Genomic DNA, 19,432 nt, shown 5'->3' with positions numbered 1-19,432 from the left:
CTGTGGTTGCCTTCCCAAATAGTTTATAGATTTTAAGTAAAGTAAGGTTTGTGGTTACACCATGTAAAAAACTCTTTTGTGAGTAGCGGTGGTTTTGAGAAGAGCTGGTTTGTACTGCTGGACGTTTTGGTCAGTGTGCTCTGACTGCCCTCTGGAGAAAGGTTATGGTGTGATCATTTTATAAACCAAAGCACACTGAGCGAAACATTGAGCAAAACAACCAAATTAAAACAATCAACCAGTTTTAAAAAGCACAGGTATACCGCGTCTTTAAGCAGCATGTAAAAATTGCCTGTCATTATATTATGTGATTTGTTTTCTGTTGATGTAGAAACGCAACCTGATACTTCTCAAGTGGATGTCATCTCAGAGGCGACTTTACCGGCTTACCTACAAGCCCTCATCAAGCAAGACAGACAACAGTTTGAAGATTGGGCTATGGACATGACCAACATGCGAGAAAAGAGCATCGCTAACGGCAAAGCGAGACACGAGGAGGTGACAAGACTTTATCTGATGCTGCCACCAAAACCTGGTAAGCCGGCATCTTAGAAAAATCTGTCTCCTGGGGTTCTGTCCCCTCGTACGGAAAGTTAACAGGGGTTGTGGCGGAGGAATCAAAAGAGGGCGCTATCAGAAGAAGTTTGTACACAGTTTGCCGTATGGCATCCTAGAGAAATCTGTCCCCGTAGATTCTGTCCCCTCACACGGGAAGTTAACAGGGGCTGGGGGAGGAGGAGTCAAAAGAGGGTGCTATCAGAAGAAGTTTGTACACAGTTTGCCGTATGGCATCCTAGAGAAATCTGTCCCCTGAGATTCTGTCCCCCCATACGGGAAGTTAACAGGGGCTGGGGGAGGGGGATTCAACAGAGGGCGCTATCAGAAGAAGTTTGTACACAGTTTGCCGTATGGGAGTACAGAATCTTCTGCAATATCAGAGCATTTTCTTCTGTAAGAATCTTATTTTGTGATTTAAGTTTCACAAAGAGACCAATTTACTTGACAATTTTGAAGCTTTTATATATTTACATACACTGATCTTAATCTGATCTCAAGTAAATTTTGTATTCTGATCAGCTTTCATCACTTACATGTTCGTTTTGTTGCTATAGAACTCGTGAATGTTTGCATTCTGATTGGTTGAAGCTGTCAAATTTGCCGGTGCATATTTTTGGGGGATGATTTTAAACCTACGAACACTGGTTGATGGTTTTGTTAGTAGCCTATTTAGCTCTGAATGCTTTTTGATTGGTTGAAGTTATTAATGTTTTTGCATATTCATCTCGTTTCTCGATAACCTCTGAATGGTTGCACTCTGATTGGTTAAAGATTTTGATACTATCATATTAAGTTGTTATCTCTCATGTCGCAATCTCGTTGGTTGAAGGTTTTGATATTAGTATATTTAGCTATTTAGCTTTCTGATTGGTTGAAGCTTTGAAGATTTTGCATATTTTGCACTGAGGTGTGTCGTGGCCGAGAGGTTAATAACTATTGTGTTTCTGATCAGCAGAGTGTGGGTTCGAGAGTAGTGACACATGTGTCCTGAAGCAAGACACTTGACATTTTTGCTTCGTCCTTCGGATGGGATGTATTTCAGTTGGTCCCGTGCATTGTGTAATGCACGTAAAAGATCCCAGGATTACAAGAGAAGGGGTTTGCCCCGGTGTTCCTGGCAGTGGCTGCTGAATGTGCCGTAGCACCTTGTAAACCTTTATTTAAGGTGCTACATAGTTGTGTCTCAGAATTCATAACTTCAATAACATATTTTTCTGTAAAAACTTATAATAATATACTAAGCACTTTGAGTACCTTATTGGTAGATACGTGCGCCATATAAATAAGAGGTTGATATTATATTCAATCTTATTTCAGGAGAAACTTATGAATGGTTGCGTTCTGACTGGTTGAAGCACTGGCTAAACACTAACAACTCAACCCCTTGCAAACCGATTGATAATAGTGACCTACGCTGTTGTCATGGTAACCTGGATCCAGATAAGATTCAAGACGTCAAGCGAGTTACACAGGAAGCTGTGAGTAAACTTAGTAGATTATTCCAGACGCTTTCAAAGTTTAAGCTGCAATCAATCTACCAATTTGATATTGGCATTTTTAGTATAGGGCTGGGCGACTAGTGAAATTTACTACTAGATCAGTCATGCCAGGTTGTATCGGAAACTTGGGTGTGATCTCTTGCAACATGGCAGTTAATGGTTGTATGGCTTCTGACTGGCATCCCGAACAAAGATATTTACGTAATAGGGAAACCACCTACACAGGGGGCTAGATAGCTCAGTTGGTAGTGTGCCGGTCGTTAATCCGGAGATCGTTGGTTCAAATCCCGCTCTAGTCAAGTGTTCTTTGTTCAACCCTAAAGCATTCAACCAGTTTCCCTTTTGTGGTTTATTATTTGTTATTATCGTTACAGGCAGCGGTCCTCTTGTCCAAATATGGAGGCGGCCCCAGCCTAACGGCCAACAACCTTTGCCTGAAATGTGTTCGTGAACAGTGCCATCTGATGAGGCTGAAGACGAACCTCAATGAAGATAGTAAATTTGTTGCCGGTGCAACCAAGAGTAAACTAGACCCAGGGTGAGTGTTACAACCTTGTCACAAGAGGCAAGAGTTTTACAGACAACTGGTGCCTGTTTCCCTCTATCCTACAATTGTTTTAAGAGGAATATTAACTTCTACCTTCATCTCCCCTGAGTTCTTTTCACATTAAACAATTTTTCATCTTGTAGCCCCATACCAAGAGTGGCTTTCAGCCTTGTTTAGGGTGAAATTGAAAAAAAAACACCCCCAAAAAACTCAAGTGCAGTGCATGCTATATATAGGAACACTTTGGTAGCACATGAGTCATTTCTGAAACAGTGTCTTATAAACCCCAAGAATAATATCTAAACTTTCAAATGTGAATGGATTATCTCCTTGGAGATTGCCTGGAACTGGGGTGGATTTCACAAATAGTTCAGACTAGTCTTGTCTCGAAATAGGACGAGTTACTCATCCTAAATTTAGGACTACCCATACATTTTTAATGTGAAACCGACCCCTGGTTGCCTGTAAATTGCCACATGTGACATTACCCTCATACTGTACATGTATGTGGTCAACAATCAAAAATCAACCTTGGTGGTGCAGACTACCAGTGAATAAGGCACGGTCCAAAGAATTATTTAATCTTGGTGCAGACAACCAGTGAAATTAAGAACATCAGCTTGGAGGCAAACAATCGGAGTGCTTGTATTATTGTTATCTTTTAAGTTTTGCCTGGTGCGTGTCGTGGCCGAGTGTTTAAAAGCAGCGGACTCAAGATCTGACGTTTATGATCAGGAAAGAGTTGATTTGAGTCCTGGGCCCAATTTCACGGCTCTGCTTACGATCACCATTTGCCGTTTACGTGCAAGTGGTGAATTTCTGAGCTAGCTGTGTAAACGTAGATTGCCTATGGAACACGCACCACACAAGCCAAAATTCCCTGCTAATCACAGAATTCCCTGCTTCTGTAAGCACCGATTCTTTGCGGACTGCAAGTAGAGCCATGAAATTGGGCCCTGGTCATGACTTTTTATTGCCAGAGGAAAAAGATGTTTTTAATCTGGGCTTTCTTTTCAATTGAACTTTCTCGTAGTGAAGAATTATATTCATATTGAATAAACATATTATAGGATAAGTTCAATTTCTGTGACTTGCAGCCGGTATTATCTAACCGATGTAATAATCAGTGTTTAGGGTAAAACCAAAATAATTTACTTCTAATTCCACAGCTCTCCTGGTTTCTGGCTCGGTAAGTCCTCATTGAGGAATTGGAGGAAGAAAGTCTTACAACGAGAGGAACAAAATGAGTCAAGACAAGATGACCCTTCCCAGCCAGGTAAGATGCTTGCAGTCTGCCAGCAGGGGCCTTTAAGACTGGGCCCCTAAAGACAGGTTCCTGCTGTCAGATCCAGTGATTCCATTGGATACAATCGTCGTTTGACGAACGTGCAGTGACACAGATGCCCATGTAGGCACTGCTGTCACGTCTGCAATAGAAGTTGACAGCGTATCTTTATGTGAAATGACCGAGGTCAGAGATCAAACTGTGCGCCGGTTTTGATGCCCGTCTCTGGCGTTATTCGCGAGCTCGAAGTGTGACGTCAGATGTTCAGGCTAGAGCCTTTTGTTTTGGAGGTAATGGAACACTTTGGAACACTAGGTGGCAGCAGACCTACCAGGTAAAACTTCATTGTTTACAAAGTTCTGAGCTTGCACACATTACCAAGAACAATGGATTTACCAAGTCTGCTGCCACCAAGCATCCCAAAATTCCCCCATTCTAAATATCTCCCTGATTGCTACAATGTACATGTAGATGCAAACTTTAGCAACTCTGCAATAGCAAGGTTGTTGCTCGCAGTTAAACAAATAAAACCATATTTAAAAGCGCCTTTTTCCAAAGGATACAAAGCACCAGGCATTCTACTGCAAGGTGAGTGGGACGAAGTTTGAATTATGAGACCTAATTCTTAGCACCATATAATGGTTTACAAGATGCTGTGGCGCAATATGCTGCCAATCCTGCCAGGAACACCGGGCGAACCCCTTCTCTTTGCGATAAGTTTACTGGGTTCTTTTACATGCGTTTAGACAACACATGAGACCAATGGCTTAACGTACCATCCGAAGGACGAAGCAATGGTTAAGAGTCTTGCCTAAGGACACAGAAGTGTCACGGCCGGGTATTCGAACCCACACTCTGCTGATCAGAAACACCAGAGTTTAAATTCGGTGTTCGTAACCGCACAGCCACGACACTTCCACAAATCGGTGGTCTCTATGTCGGGCAAACAGCATCATTATGGCACCTCAATTATTGGCCTGTGTCTGACATGGCATCTTCGGCAGTAACTGTGACTGTATTGCTTAACCCTTTAGAGATCGTTGCCGCTACATTGGCCTGTACTAAAATGCCCATAGTGGCTACATACATGTACAGCCGCAAGGTTTGACCTTCTTCCATTTACCTAAAGAGGTCAAAGTAAAGGTCATGTCGTATTTTGAATTTTTCCAATGTAGTATGTTAACATACTATCCAAGTTTCTTAACACCAAACTAAATTTTCTGTTTGAAGTCATTTCTGTTGACATTTTTACTGACAAAAAATTGATTTAAGAAATTAACATAAGTACAGGCTATGGGCGTTTCGTGATGATGAATGGTCTCTAAAGGTCTACAATATTTTTTTCTAAATGTTTTTGCTGTAACTTACACTTTAATTGTTATTATTTTTTAGATGACAAAGAAGGCCAAGCTGATGAGTCGGCAATTGAAGAAATTTTCAATGGGGAACTTCTCTGCCCTCATAGTAAGTTAAGAATCTGATTGTACTTTTATTTTTGATAAAGTACAGAGAACATGTTACCTTTGTTAACAAAATAAAGTGACCTTGTATATTCCAGGGCATTTCTTGGCAGGCAAGATACTTCCCTGAGAGACGTCATATGGGACATTTTACATTTTGTGACATAATGTCCACATACATAAGTTATAAAACTAACACTTGAACAAGTTTTGAATACAATGTGAATACGAGTATAATGTGTATATGAATACAATGTAAACCAAGGATACAAGAGTTTAAGGAATTGGGGACACAGCCAAGTGAGCACAGCTTATGTTAAGGAGTGCCTCGTCCAGGCCTGTGAGACCTCCCCTTATACGCGGAAAGCTGCGTTTTTCATTTTCCCAATTCCCATTTTTGTTGCGGGCCTGGCATCGGGAAGCACTTTAATTGCGATTTAATTTTGACATATGAGTCGGGGATCTAGACCCGTTGTTGTTCTTTTTTCGATTTTTAAACGCAATGTCCCATGATAGGGTGTTTACTAAATTGTATTTAACACCTTGAGCCAAGACGAGGCCCATGAACCGTGTATTTTTTTGCGACAAGGAAAATAAATACTAATGGCAGTCGAGGCGAATCGCACTTGTTGAACACCCCTGTAACCAAAACGGGTTTGGTTTTAAATTAAACTAAATCATATGCCTCCCTTGGAGCCGGAAGTTAGAAAAAATTGTGGTTGTGCAGCACATATGCCCTCGTGTAATGTACTGACTTACCAACAGGATAGTTACCGTGTCACGTTTCTACACTTCTCAGATAACTTGAGCACGAATGAGACGTTAAGGAAGCTAGTGTCTATTGAAGTCTGGCAGAGACTTCGACGGTATTTCCCTGATGCTCCAGAATTTGACCAGGATCAACAGATGTGCCAAATTTGTCGGGTGAGAACTACAAAACTTTTACCAGAACGTTTACTGTTTAAAGGGTTTGAGTTCTTCTGGTTCGACATCAACAACTAGACGCCCACAGATTTACATTAAAGACACTGTTGATTGAAGACCAGTCTTCTCACCTGGTGTATCGGTGTATCACAACGTATGCATAAAATAACAAACCTGTGATAATTTGAACTCAATTGGTTGTTGAAGTCGCAAGATAATAATGGAACAATAAACACCATTGTCACACGAAGTTGTGTGCTTTTGAGGTCTCTAAATCAAATTCATAGAAAATTACTTCTTACTAGAAAACTACGTTACTTCATAGGGAGCCGTTTCTCACAATGTTTTACTATCAACAGCTCTCCAGTTGCTTGTTAACAAGTAAGTTTTTGTGCTAACCGTTATTTTCAGTAATTACCAATGTGTCCACTGCCTTTAAACCTTCAAGGGAAACTGACTGGTTAAGTTTCAGGTAGTTCTGGTTCTAACAAAGACAAGTTTATTGGGGCTGGACTTGAACCCACAACCTCCGAATTAACAAACAGGCGCTCAAACAACTGAGCTATGCAGCCCTATAAGAATATTAATGGCTTCTTATATTGGGCTCAGGTGTGTCATCCAGTGACGCTCATGACGCTCCAACATTATTACCCCTGGTCACTGGGCCTTAAATCATTCATTAAACCATCTCAGCTCCCTGGGGAGTATACAGCTTTGTGCAACAAATGCGCCGTCGGCTAAACCAATCACAAGAACTATCTCTGCCCTCACAGGTACCCATTTATCCCTGGGTGGAGAGAAGCAATTCTAGTGAAGTGTCTTGCTCAGGGACACAAGTGTCACGACCGGGATTCGAACTCACACTCTGCTGAACAGAATCAACAGAGCTTGAATTCGGTGCTCTTATCTGCTTGGCCAAGACACCCTATGTTTGCGGTCTCACTTAGTCAACATCTTTGTTCGGGGGTGGCAGTTAGAAGCCCAATACTTGAATTTATTCGATTTGATTTGATTTGATTTGATTTGATTTGATTTGATTTCTCCAGGCACAAGAAGAGGAAGAGCAGCAAGAGAATAATCTACGGATACTGATGGCCACTGATCAGAAGACGGCTCTGTCTCAACTCTTCAACGATAGACACAGACCGTCCTGGGATAAGAAGGTCAGCCTATGAAACTATCGTTTGTTTTTTCACTGATCCATGCTGCGAATAAAGCTTAAAGGCACTGGACACATTTAGTAATTGTCAAAGACCAGTCTTCTCACTTATCGTATCCCAACAGATGCATGAGGTAAAAACCTGTATAAATTTGGTCTCGATTGGTCATCAAAGTGGCAACCATATATCAAAAGAAAAAACACCCTTGCACAGATTTGTGTGCTTACAGATGGCAAAAAAAGGCTTCAAGCCTCAAGTCTTTTAATATTTAAGTGAGAGTTTACCCCCTTTCTCAAAAACTACATTACTACTTCAGAGGGAGTCGTTTCTCACAATGTTTTATACTATCAACAGCTCTCCATTATTTTACTCGGTAAGTTTTTAATGCTAAAGTTTATTTTGAGTTATTACCGACAGTGTCCAGTGCCTTTATTAGAGGAGTCTAATTACTTGGTAGTATTACTTTCAAGTCTCCCCACAAGTCCAGAGCTTGGCTCTTGAAGGGGCATAGAAATTTCCCTCTGGAACGGGGGGAACCTCTATGACATGTATGAAGAAAATAAACATTTGTACAGAAACCTTTAAAGACATTATACACTTTCGGTACAGAAAAAAAAAAAAAAGTTCACAGATTTACAAATAATTTACAGGGTTTACAGAAGGTAATGGTGAAAGGCTTCTCTTGGAATATTGTTCCATGAAATGCTTTACTTTTCGAGAAAACATTAAAACAATATCAATTCTCGATAGCGAGAATTACGGATTTATTTTTAAAACACATGTCATGACACGGCGAAACGTGCGGAAACAAGAGTGGGTTTTCCCGTTATTTTCTCTTGACTCTGATGACTGATTGAGCCTACATGTTCACAGGTTTGTTATTTTATATATAAGTTGTGATACACGAAGTGTGGGACTTAGGACCGAAAGTGTATAATGGCTTTAACAGCAAAAGAGCACCACAGCAAAAGTACAGGGCACCATGGCAACATTTTCAACCAATTTGTTTCTATACTTCAGGACATGATGGAAGTGTATGCCATTAGCCGGCCGTTCGTGGAACAGTGGAGGGAATTTGTCCGTCAGCCATTGAAAGTCAGTCCACAGAATGCCGTCAATAACTCCATGCTCCTATGCCACCATGATAAGTTTATCTTTGAGACTGGTTACATGGATGAGCTGGCTCAGAATATGTAAGTTTGGATGATTATTATTAATACCTGGGGTTGAACCTTGTGGGCCCTCCAGGTACCTCTAGCCATCTTTCATATAGCACTCTTCACACCCGAAGGGCGTATCAAAGCGTTTCCAACATTTTTACCCCTGGTCACTGTGCCATTTAATTCATTCCTTAAACAATCTTAGCTCCCTGAGGAGTATAGGCCTACAGCCTGTGCAACAAATATGCGCTACTAAGCTAAATCAATCATAAGAACCATCTCTGCTCGCACATGTACCCATTTACCCCTGGGTGTAGAGAAGCATTTATAGTTAAGTGTCTTGCTCAAGGACACATGTGTCACGACCGGGACTCGAACCCATACTCTGTTGAACAGAAACAGCAGAGCTTGAGTGCGGTGCTCTTATCTGCTCAGCCACGGCACCCCCATGGTTTCTTCCTGTAGAAAAGAAAGCAACTCATTAACTACAGGTTTGGTCACCTGGGCCCAATTTCATGGCTCTGCTTACCGTAAGCACAGAATCGGCGCTTACGGAAGCAGGGAATTCTGTGCTTACGCCAAGCGTATTTTACTGGTTAGCGGGGAATTTTGGCTTGTCCAAGTGCGTACTCCTTATTACTAGGCATTCTAAGCTTACAAGGCTTGCTCAGAAATTCGGCGTTTGCACACAGGCGGGGAATCATGATCGAAGTGCAGAATTCGGCGGTAAGCAGAGCCATGACATTGGGCCCAGTGCTCTCATGACCAGGGCCCAATTTCATAGAGCTGCTTAAGCACAAAATTTTGCTTAAGCAAAAATTAATTGCTTAGTAAAATCAGATTACCGGCCAAGACTCCACTCAATTGTTATTAGTAAACAACAGCTAAATACTAGTCATAAGCAATGTATATGGCATGAAATTTTGGCCAGTAACATGTGTAAAATAAGCGAGCTATTTTCGTGCTTAAGCAAATTTTTTGCTTAAGCAGCTCTATGAAATTGGCCCCTGAGCTTGAGGTGGCAGATCATGCTAGCAGGACAATGATCCCCACTACTATATATTTGGTTCGCAGTAATACAATGTGTATATCTACATGATACATGTATCTATCGCTGGCTGACACGGTTTATCAACCATTCAAAACTGCAGTGGATGACATAAAATGGTTATGCAGTAGGAGGGTTAAATAAACAATTTCAATTATTTGCATTTAATTTAGGCAAGATGATTATTTTAACAATACTGGTTCTTTTGTCTGTAGGTACGCCCTAGTATGGCCACATGAATGGGTATTTATCTCAAAGAACTTCCAGGTGGATTTTACAATACGGATACACCAGAAAGTAGAATCGTTAGAAAACGGACAAATGCAGACGCTTATCAGTGAACCAGGTAAGTGTTCAAACCTTTTTGACTGTAAAGATCATAATCTCACAATGGCGCCCTCAAGTAAGCCTTTGTTATCTATGTGTATATACAGAGTCATGTGTTGAATGCATAGCAGCGAGGCATTCCCAGGCTAACCTCGAACGCAAGGAGTACAGCGGTGCACGTATCTACATCCGTAAGATAGCCATGGAGTTGACATCGGCTGGGCCGGCTCTAGTTGAAGATGACCAAAAGGGGGCAAGCGAGGGCCTGAGCAAAGACACAGATCCAGACTTCTTCCAGGTCAGTGAGAGGTTTCTAGGAAGGGATGGTATTGGTTGAGAAACCTGCCAGATGCAGCATATATTTCTGTGTCTTTGCCAAAAACTCAGAATTGTTTTAAAGAAGGTGCGTTCTATCCAACAAGCATGCAGTGGCAATACTCTGTCTTTGTAGTGTTGGGTGGGGTCAGGGGGCAGGGTGGGCTTGATCCCTTCTCTTCAGAATTGTTCACCTCTTAGAACTCGCGTTGGAATGCCGCCCCTAATTGTGCTAATGTGGCCTGTGTGGTCGAGTGGTTTAGTTCGCCGACAGTGTTGTCACGGCAGAGTGTGGGTTCGATACCGGGTCATGACACTTGTGCCCTTGAGCAAGGCATTTAACCACAAATGCTTTGTAAACAGTTTGATAGGTAAGTGCATTCTGCCCTACCAGCCAGGCTCCTGGATGATACCCATGCCTACACCGTTACGGACTGTGTAGGGGCTAACCCTGTTCCAGTCCTAGGTGCAGTTGGAAACGTTTCCCATGTGGTAGTTGGTTTGGGTGGACAGCTGACCTGTTAAGTGTAGACCTCACCTTGAAGTGGCCATCCATGACTTTGTGATGTAAGGCGATCTCTCATAACAAAAATATAACAAAATAAAACATTCCAGTATTCAAACATTGCGTATTCAGTCCCTACGGGGTTGCATGGATGTTTTTTCATTAAAGGAACACGTTGCCTTGGATCGGACGAGTTGGTCAAAACAAAAGCGTTTGTAACCGTTTTTTTATAAAATGCATATGGTTGGAAAGATGTTTTAAAAGTAGAATACAATGATCCACACAAGTTTGCCTCGAAATTGCGTGGTTTTCCTTCTACTGTGCGAACTAACATGGTCGGCCATTTATGGGAGTCAAAATGTTGACCCCCATAAACAGCCGACGTGTTAGTCGACGAGGTAAAAGGAAAACCATGCAATTTCGAGGCATGTTTGTGTGGATCATTGTATTCTACTTTTACAACATCTTTCTACCCATATGCATTTTATAACAAACGCTTTTCAAAGACCAACTCGACCGATCCAAGGCAACGTGTTCCTTTAACTTTATTCTTCCCAAACCTAAAACTTAGCATTTCTTTGCCAAAATTACTGTCTGATAGTAGTTTTTCTTACCAGATTTTATGCAATTGTTTGCAGGTCAACGGAGCTAAGAGATTAAAAACCAGCAGCGACTGTGAGAGTGTCAGACGGAGTTCAAGACATCGGAAAGTACGAGGGGAGAAAGAAGTTATCGTGTCCTCGACAAATACTCTGAAGGAACTGAAGATTAAGGTCGGTTTCAGGACCGGGAATTTCATCTTTAAAGGGGCAAGGACATTATTATTTCAGAGAGGGGAAGTTTGGTGGAATTTGTGCTAGTGTGCTGGAAAGTTTTGAAGGGGTAAGACCAGGAACAAGCCAAGACCAGGGCAAGAGAGGCTGTGGCCTTCAGTCTTCGTGTTATTACTGGCCTGCAGTTCTTATTCAGATCACCCGTCAGGGTGTGTGGCTGAATGAGATATATATTCATTTGGATAGGCAAGCTTGGGGCAGTGACTTGTGCTGCTAAGTATGTAGCACTCCAAGCTAAATCAGTTACAAGAACCACCTCTGCCCTCGCAGGCACTCATTCACCCCTGAGAGAAGAGAAGCAATTGTAGAATAATGAGTGGCTTCATACTTTAGGGCTCATGCAGTGCCGCTCATGGCGCTTCAGCATTCACGATTTTTCCTGCAAGGTATGTGGAGCTACTGTTTTGAAGTATGAAACTCATTCCTTTCAATAGCACCATGTAATGGTCTACAAGATGCAGTGACGCAATATGCAGCCAATCAAATTGGGAACACCTGGGCGAACTCCTTTTCTTTTCAATAAGTGCACTGTGTTCTTTTAAGTGCATTGCACAACATACAGGACCAACAGCTTTACGCCCCATGCGAAGGATGCAGCAATACTGGTAGTGTCTTGCTTAAGGACACAAGTGTCACAACAGGGACTAAAACCTACACTCTAATGATCAGACACACCAGAGCTTGAGTCCGGTGCTCTTATCCACTCGGCAATGACACGCCAAACTAAGCGTATTAGTTATGTGTCGAACTCAAGAACACAGCAGCCATGATCACTATTCTTTGGACCACAACCGCATGATTTGGCTTTTGTCTAGTTAAAGGAACACTTTGCCTTGGATCGGTCGAGTTGGTCTTTGAAAAGCATTTGAGACTGTTTGGGATGAAATGCAAATGGTTAGATAGATAACTGAAAAGTAGAATATATTGATCCACACAAACATTTCTCAAAATTGCACAGTTTTCCTTTAACATTGCGAAGAAACACAGTCGGCCATTTTGTCAAGTCAAAATTTTGACTCCATAAAATGGCCGACCTTGTTAGTTCGCGACGTAAAACGAAAACCATGCAATTTCAAAGCATGTTTGTCTGAATCATTATATTCTACTTTAAAAACATCTTTCTAACAAACGGTTTCAAACCCTTTTCAAAGACCAACTCGTCCAATCCAAGGCAATGTGTTCCTTCAGTAAGTTTTATGAAAGGAATCACTGTTACTATTTTCTTTTCTTCTAGGTCATGCATGCCTTCTCTGTGGCACCATTTGATCAGACTCTTGTTCTTCGCGGTCTGCAACTGGCTGATAATGCAGCCACTCTGTCCAGTCTGGGAGTCGAACCAGAATGTGTTATAACGCTTAAAGTGGACATGCCATTGACCGAGGACCCATTGGTAATGGATGAAATATATAGAGGTAAGATCAGGTTTATGAAAATATTCACATTACAGGCTCTGTAAAAGATATCCAAGTTAAGGCAAAAAAACTTGGAAAAAATATTTCCTTTTCTCTGAGTGGTAGTGTTTACATTGAATTCCTTTGGTCATTAAACAAAAAAGCATGAGCAGTTTACTTGGGCCAGTCAGCAGGTCTTTTTGTTTGTGCATGATCCAATAAAGTCCACTGTTTTGGAAAGGAATTACATGAAGATAACAGGTGTGAGTTGCCAGATGAAAAGGATGTTTTAGACTAGCCTCTTTCTTAAAGCCATTGATCCCTTTCGGTACAGAAAAAAAAAAAGTTCACAGATTTACAATTAACTTACAGGGTTTACAGAAGGTAGTGGTGAAATACTTCTCTTGAAATACTATTCCATGAATTGCTTTACTTTTTGAGAAAACAGTAAAACAATTCCAATTCTCGTTAACGAGAATTACGGATTTATTTTAAACACATGTCATGACACGGCGAAACGCGCGGAAACAAGGGTGGGTGTTTCCGTTGTTTTCACAGGTTTGTTATTTGATATAGAAGTTTTGGTACACAAAGTATGGGCCTTGGACAATACTGTTTACCGAAAGGGCCCAATGGCTTTAACCGGAGCTTTTCCATATTGATTGCTATGTAATGAGAACATGTATTTATATGAGTGTCCAAACTGAGTTGCCTTTGACCAGATAAAACTCTAAAAGAAATGTCTCATAACGCCCCCAGAGTAGAGCTTTTAAAACTGAAGATAAATGTTAATAATTGGGCTTCATGCTCGCAGGTCTTCGAGCTTGCATGCTTTCGCGCTTAGCGCTCAGGAGTTCAGTTTTTTTTTTTCTCAACATTTTATATCACATCCCTGTAATGGCTAGAAAAAAGTTTACTTTTGACTGAAAGTACAACTGCATGGGTCAAAAAAAAAAAAATGTTAATCTCGTTAGTGCAATTGCTTGAAATGAAAGTACAGTTTATTTTAAATATTTTTTACAGTTAAATCTTACCTTCTTTAAGATGATATTTTCTTAACCAGATTCCTGCTCTCTTCTTTTCTTTCTAGCCTCAAATGTTCCAGAAGAAGGATTTAAAGGTAATTTTTTTTATGAATTTTGTACTTTTGGATGCTCTCTCTTGCTCAACTAAAACTAAAGAGTACTCACTGAATCAAAAAGAAAAGTTAGTTTGTGTGCTTTTAAATGGCCAAGTGGTCCTGAAATGTATAGCTCTTTTAAAAGCCACAACTTCAAAGTAATTGCGTACATGTATAATTGTTATTTCTACTGTTAATAGACCCTTCCCATGAAATATGTAAATTGCACACAGCGCGTGCACACTAACATTTTGGTTGGCAAAATATTATATAGGGAATATTGCGCTGTTTTGTACACGGCTAATGGCTGCGTTTTGCAGACGGGATTGCGCGTCTGCTTAGTGCACAATTTTATGCAGTTTGCCAATGAGTAGGGTCTGCACACAAGCGTGAATGTAATTTTAGCGTATTTCACAGGAAGGGATATATTTGAATCACTGTGTGGAATTCCTCTAATCTCAAGACCACCGTTTTATCTTTAAAGGAACGGGCCTTCTTGGGAGTGGCCTATAATGGGAGTGGCCTACGAGGAGTTGCCTTTGTGGGAGTGGCCTATAATGAACAGAAGATGAAGGAAGTAGGAGCAGACCTCGATATAACCTCTCCTGTGAGAACTCCTTTATCCCAGATGCTCTTGGGTAAACAATTTAATGTCGAAACAAATCTGTGTCGTTTCTTTTGAGCAGAAATAATCATCTGTAGAAGTTTACACCGAAAGATGTCTTGCCTGGATATATTTTTGTACTTGCCATGAGGAGTTGTAGAATTCATTAAAGAAGAATTGAGAAATATGACGAGAAATTAGTTTTAAAAAGCTGTGAATAATAATAAATAACAATTTTCAACGAAACGGGGAACAACAGTGAGAGGTATGAAAATATAAGAATATGGCAGGCTTCTGTGCCTGAATAAAAAGTATTCAGTTAATGTATTTTGGGTGATTAGATTGTCAACTTTTGCAAAACTTAGCTCGTCTTTGTTTAATGGAAGGTATGAGTTCGGTCTCACTTTAAGAACTAATGGTAATAACAAGTTTTGGTTTGAAGCCTACAGCAACTTTGATAGTGTAATTACAGCCATTGGACCCTTTTGGTAAACAGTGTTGTGCAAGGCCCACACTTTGTATACCACAATTTCTACATCAAATAACAAACCTGTGAAATTTTAGGCTCAATCGGTCATCGGAGTCGGGAGAAAACAACGGATAAACCCACCATTGTTTCTGCGCATTTCGCCGTGTCATGACACATGTTCAAAATAAATCCGTAATTCTCGTTAACGAGAATTTATATTGTTTTGCTGTTTCTCAAAAAGTAGAGCATTTTATGGAATAATATTTCACGAGAAGTCTTTCACCATTGCCTTCCGTAAACCCTGCAAGTTATTTGTAAATCTGTGAACTTTTATTTTTTTTTTCTGTACCGAAAGGGTCCAATCGCTTTAAAGAATTTTGAGAAACATTTCATTTCAAAGTAATGTGGTTAGGAATATTCTTCATGTGGACATATTCGGTCCGGATTTCCGGTTATTATATCTAAAAAATTAGACCACCTTTTGAAATGAAATGTTCACAAGTTAGTTTTATTGGGTACATCTATGTACAATTTTGATGATCAATCGGTTCCAAAAATTCAAAGGTATACTTTTAGAGCTGTCAACATTTTCACATTAAATGCAATCAAATTTTGTACAACAATCTGGAATATGTTTTGAACTACATTCAACATATTAGGGAAAAAGTTACCATAGTCATTGAGACTTGCTTTGATTTTTTCCTGGAAAGATTTTTTTCTTGTTCAGGGAACGCAGAATCAGGGAGAGTTGGCAGTTCTGAACTTTGACTTGAAAAGTAAAGTAGTTGTTGGATGTTTTAATAAGACATTATCTTTGTTAAAAATGATCGAGATGGCAGGACCACTTATGCGAATTGTAAGAATGAGCACCAACATAGTTATTATTTTGAAGTGGAAACAAATGTTGATAGCTTTTCTGAGTTCAGTTGTAGAGGAGTTGTAGAGTACTATGATCTCCAACACTTGTGCTGGCCTATTACTTCGTTGTAGGACAAGGCAGTTTTTATGTCGTAATGGGCACCTCTACTACGAGGGCAGTTTAAATGTACTGGAACAATCAAGATGCACCAATATGCCTTGACCCCGGGGGCATTAAATGCAGTAATTGCTCATGTTGCCTGCGTTTGGTATCAGGCCTGGGTGTGGTTGCAAAGATCACTCAAATTAGCTTGTTTGTTTGTTTGTTTGTTTAGATGATCTCCCGTCAAGGGAACTCTGCAAACTCCCACAGGGGGATATAAACGCCAAGCTAGCAACAGCCAATCTCTCTCATACAAACATTGGTATGAATTGCACAAATCAAGAAATTGTGATTCAGTAACTAGACACTATTCTAGTCATTGTGAAATCAGCGGTTGACTGTTGTTTTAGAAAGTCATACATTCCAATTCGTCCTCAAGTAAAACGTGGGGGCGGGGAGGACCTTAGACTTCATTTCAAGTCTGAGATCACATCAACATCGGCCACACAAGACTTTACCCAGAGATTACATGTACATGTATGTAGCTATCAAACGCCCTAACTTGTGATCTTATGTTAATGACGGAGGTTAATCCACAGGAGGGCGCTGTTTCAGACTAAAGTGTTTTGGCTATCGGATTAGACTAAAAGCCACGATTGCAGACTTTGAACAAAGTCTAGAAGGACCTGCACTTGCATGCACGTATTAGCAGATACAATTAGCTGAGTGTTGCTTGCAATATTATTTTGACTGGTAAACTCAAGTGTGTTGTAATTTTTAGTACCTTATGGAGACAAAGGACAAAACAAAAAAGGGGGTCGGAATAAAAGGACTCGGTCCATTGGGGAAAAGGGGGAAAGAAATTTGAGTCAGAGTCTATGGAAAACTGTTCAGTTTAAGGACAAAGGAAAGAATGCCCCATAAGCCTGGATGCATTTTTGTGAATGTATATGACATTACCTGCATGTGTTGAACTATTCTTAATTCGTTTGTATAGATGATGTGACCTGTGACGTCACATAGTTACAAAAGAGCCACAGAGCCTGGACTTCCTGCAGGCACGATTTGTACACAGCTCAAAAGAAGAAAACATAAAACTTTATATTTTATGGAGATTGCACTGTCTAATCTATCAAATTTTGATATGATGAAAGGGGCACATCTCAAAACTTGTCCATCTTTCTTTTACTTTATCAATATAAACCACAAGGGAAACTCACTGGGTAAATTTTGAAATGATTTTGGGGGTTGAACAAAGAATTGACTAGAGTGGGATTCGAACCAACGACCTCCGGATTAACGTGCCGGCGCTCTACCAACTGAGCTATCTAGCCCTATATTGGCGGTGTCCCTATGTTGTCAATATCTTTGTTCGGGGTGCCAGTCAGAAGCCATACAACCGTTAACTGCCGTGTGGCCAGGGATCACACCCAAATTACGATACAACCTGGGAAGCGGCAGCCAGGGGATCACCTAAACGACTAAGCGACTTTTTGTTTCAGATATCAATATAAACGACAAGGGAAACTGACTGGGTAAATTTTGAAATGATTCTTTCTTTTACTTTCGTAACTCTTGGACTTTATGTGGAGGTTATGACACAAAATGTGAATTTTCCCCTATGACCAGTGCAGTATCGCGGCCTGATAGGATACACAAATAATGTATAAGGTCACACTTATTGTAAACAGAGTTCACATGGACTATAGAAAACAATTATTTCACCTGTTTCATTACGTAAGTATTACCAACCTGCTTGTGCTGGTTGTAGGTCAGTTAGAAAAAATAATTTTGCCAACTCTGTATTTGCAAGAAAATCGAATGACGGGTTGAACAACTTTTAACAACGTAGTGGTTGTTATGTCAACTTGTCAGCTGTTGAATTTTTCAATTGTTTGTTTTAGCACATTTGTAGGCCTCCATCTATTTTATTCTATGTTGTTGCATGTGATTTGATCAAACGGCTTTCTCAGGTAGTTTTCTCGACAATGTCTTTGTTTAACACATGACTTTAGTGCAATTCTTAGTGTAAAATATCGTGAAAGTTGTTTTTTGAAGAAAGTCTGTTGCTTTCTGGTTCGTTATCAACAAAAATTGACGACTCATAAAAAAAATGTAACTTGTATCTGTATAAAGTTTCTATGGAGTGTAGATATACACCAATGATGTTTTATCAGCGGTATCATTTTGCACATTAAAGTGGATGTTTGAAGAAATTGGCCACAATCTTGATGTGTTTTGTAGTCTGTTGTCGCTACCTTGCGGTACCACCTTTTGGGTGGTATCCCCATCTTGAAGGACTTTTACGCTGTGGACCACGACAAAGGTGTTGCTTTTTATATGTTCGTGTAAAGCTACCATTTCCGTTAAAAAAACGTAGATTACCAATCGGTAATTCATCCATGGAATAATGGTTATCCATCTTTGATTATCCCCATCTAAATCAGTGTCAAACCAAATTAAGACAGAACGGGCAAAATTAAGACAGAAATTGTCCCTTTTTGGTATAGATTTAAATAGTTATGCATTGTTAATACTGCACACTGCATAGGGACAAAATGTTGCCAGCATGACAAAAGGTTCATGCCTACATAACAGGGCAACTTGCATACTTATCGAAGTCGTACAGCGCCTCACGGTTTCGTGTAACAGAGGGCGCTGCATAAAAACAAGTTGGTGGACAGATTTCGTTCAAAATGTTTTAAATATTTTTTTTCCCACTGCGGTTGTAGCGGTAGAGCAGTCTGTTATTTGGTAAAACTTTTCAACGAACAAGCAAAGTGTCAAAATCAGCAGACAAATGAATGTATGAGCAATTTCATAGTGACCTCTAAAGTGATTCTCTGTCTCCGCTGCTGTTTGTTCTTGCACTGATGGTTTTGAGGAAGGTAAGTGCCGGTTATGAAATAAAGAAGGACGGGTGTAAGATAAACCATCTGCTTTTTCTGAGAAATGTGCTTCAATGACAATGAAGAGGGGAAAGAGGGTAGGCCACATTCCGATGGCATCGTTCTGCCAGATCATAGATGGTACACAGATGCGGGCTATGGGTGAAGAGGAGAATTACAGTGCGGGTATAGTCGAGTGGACTTGGAAATACCTAGATGTCATGGACAGGAGAACAAGAAAACTGATGACCATGAGTGGTATACTTCATCCGCGGGCGAATATGAGCAGGCTTTATCTTCCAAGGGCTGAGGGTGGTAGGAGGTTGTTGAGTGTGGCAGACAGAGAGCGCAGGAGTTTGCATTGTCATATTAGCAGGA

General features: G+C 40.5%; 1 protein-coding gene across 1 annotated transcript in view; it reads left to right on the top strand.

Annotated features, from left to right (window-relative positions):
- Positions 1-18,363, top strand: part of LOC139950648 (ubiquitin carboxyl-terminal hydrolase 48-like) — a 32,346-nt gene extending 13,983 nt beyond the window's left edge. The window contains exons 14-27 of the mRNA XM_071949426.1: positions 332-535; positions 1,876-2,036; positions 2,432-2,595; positions 3,774-3,880; positions 5,282-5,353; positions 6,149-6,273; positions 7,320-7,436; positions 8,454-8,626; positions 9,857-9,987; positions 10,076-10,266; positions 11,427-11,561; positions 12,856-13,033; positions 14,103-14,132; positions 14,617-18,363. Coding sequence (XP_071805527.1) covers positions 332-535; positions 1,876-2,036; positions 2,432-2,595; positions 3,774-3,880; positions 5,282-5,353; positions 6,149-6,273; positions 7,320-7,436; positions 8,454-8,626; positions 9,857-9,987; positions 10,076-10,266; positions 11,427-11,561; positions 12,856-13,033; positions 14,103-14,132; positions 14,617-14,645 — 1,817 coding nt within the window. The 3' untranslated portion in view covers positions 14,646-18,363. The remainder of the gene's footprint in view (positions 1-331; positions 536-1,875; positions 2,037-2,431; positions 2,596-3,773; positions 3,881-5,281; positions 5,354-6,148; positions 6,274-7,319; positions 7,437-8,453; positions 8,627-9,856; positions 9,988-10,075; positions 10,267-11,426; positions 11,562-12,855; positions 13,034-14,102; positions 14,133-14,616) is intronic.
- The last annotated feature ends 1,069 nt before the right edge of the window (positions 18,364-19,432 follow it).

This window comes from Asterias amurensis, chromosome 18 (assembly GCF_032118995.1).
Source record: "Asterias amurensis chromosome 18, ASM3211899v1".
Taxonomy (NCBI): Eukaryota; Metazoa; Echinodermata; class Asteroidea; order Forcipulatida; family Asteriidae; genus Asterias; species Asterias amurensis.
The sequence above is the reverse complement of the archived record's forward strand: the minus strand, read 5'-3'. Positions and strand labels throughout refer to the sequence as shown.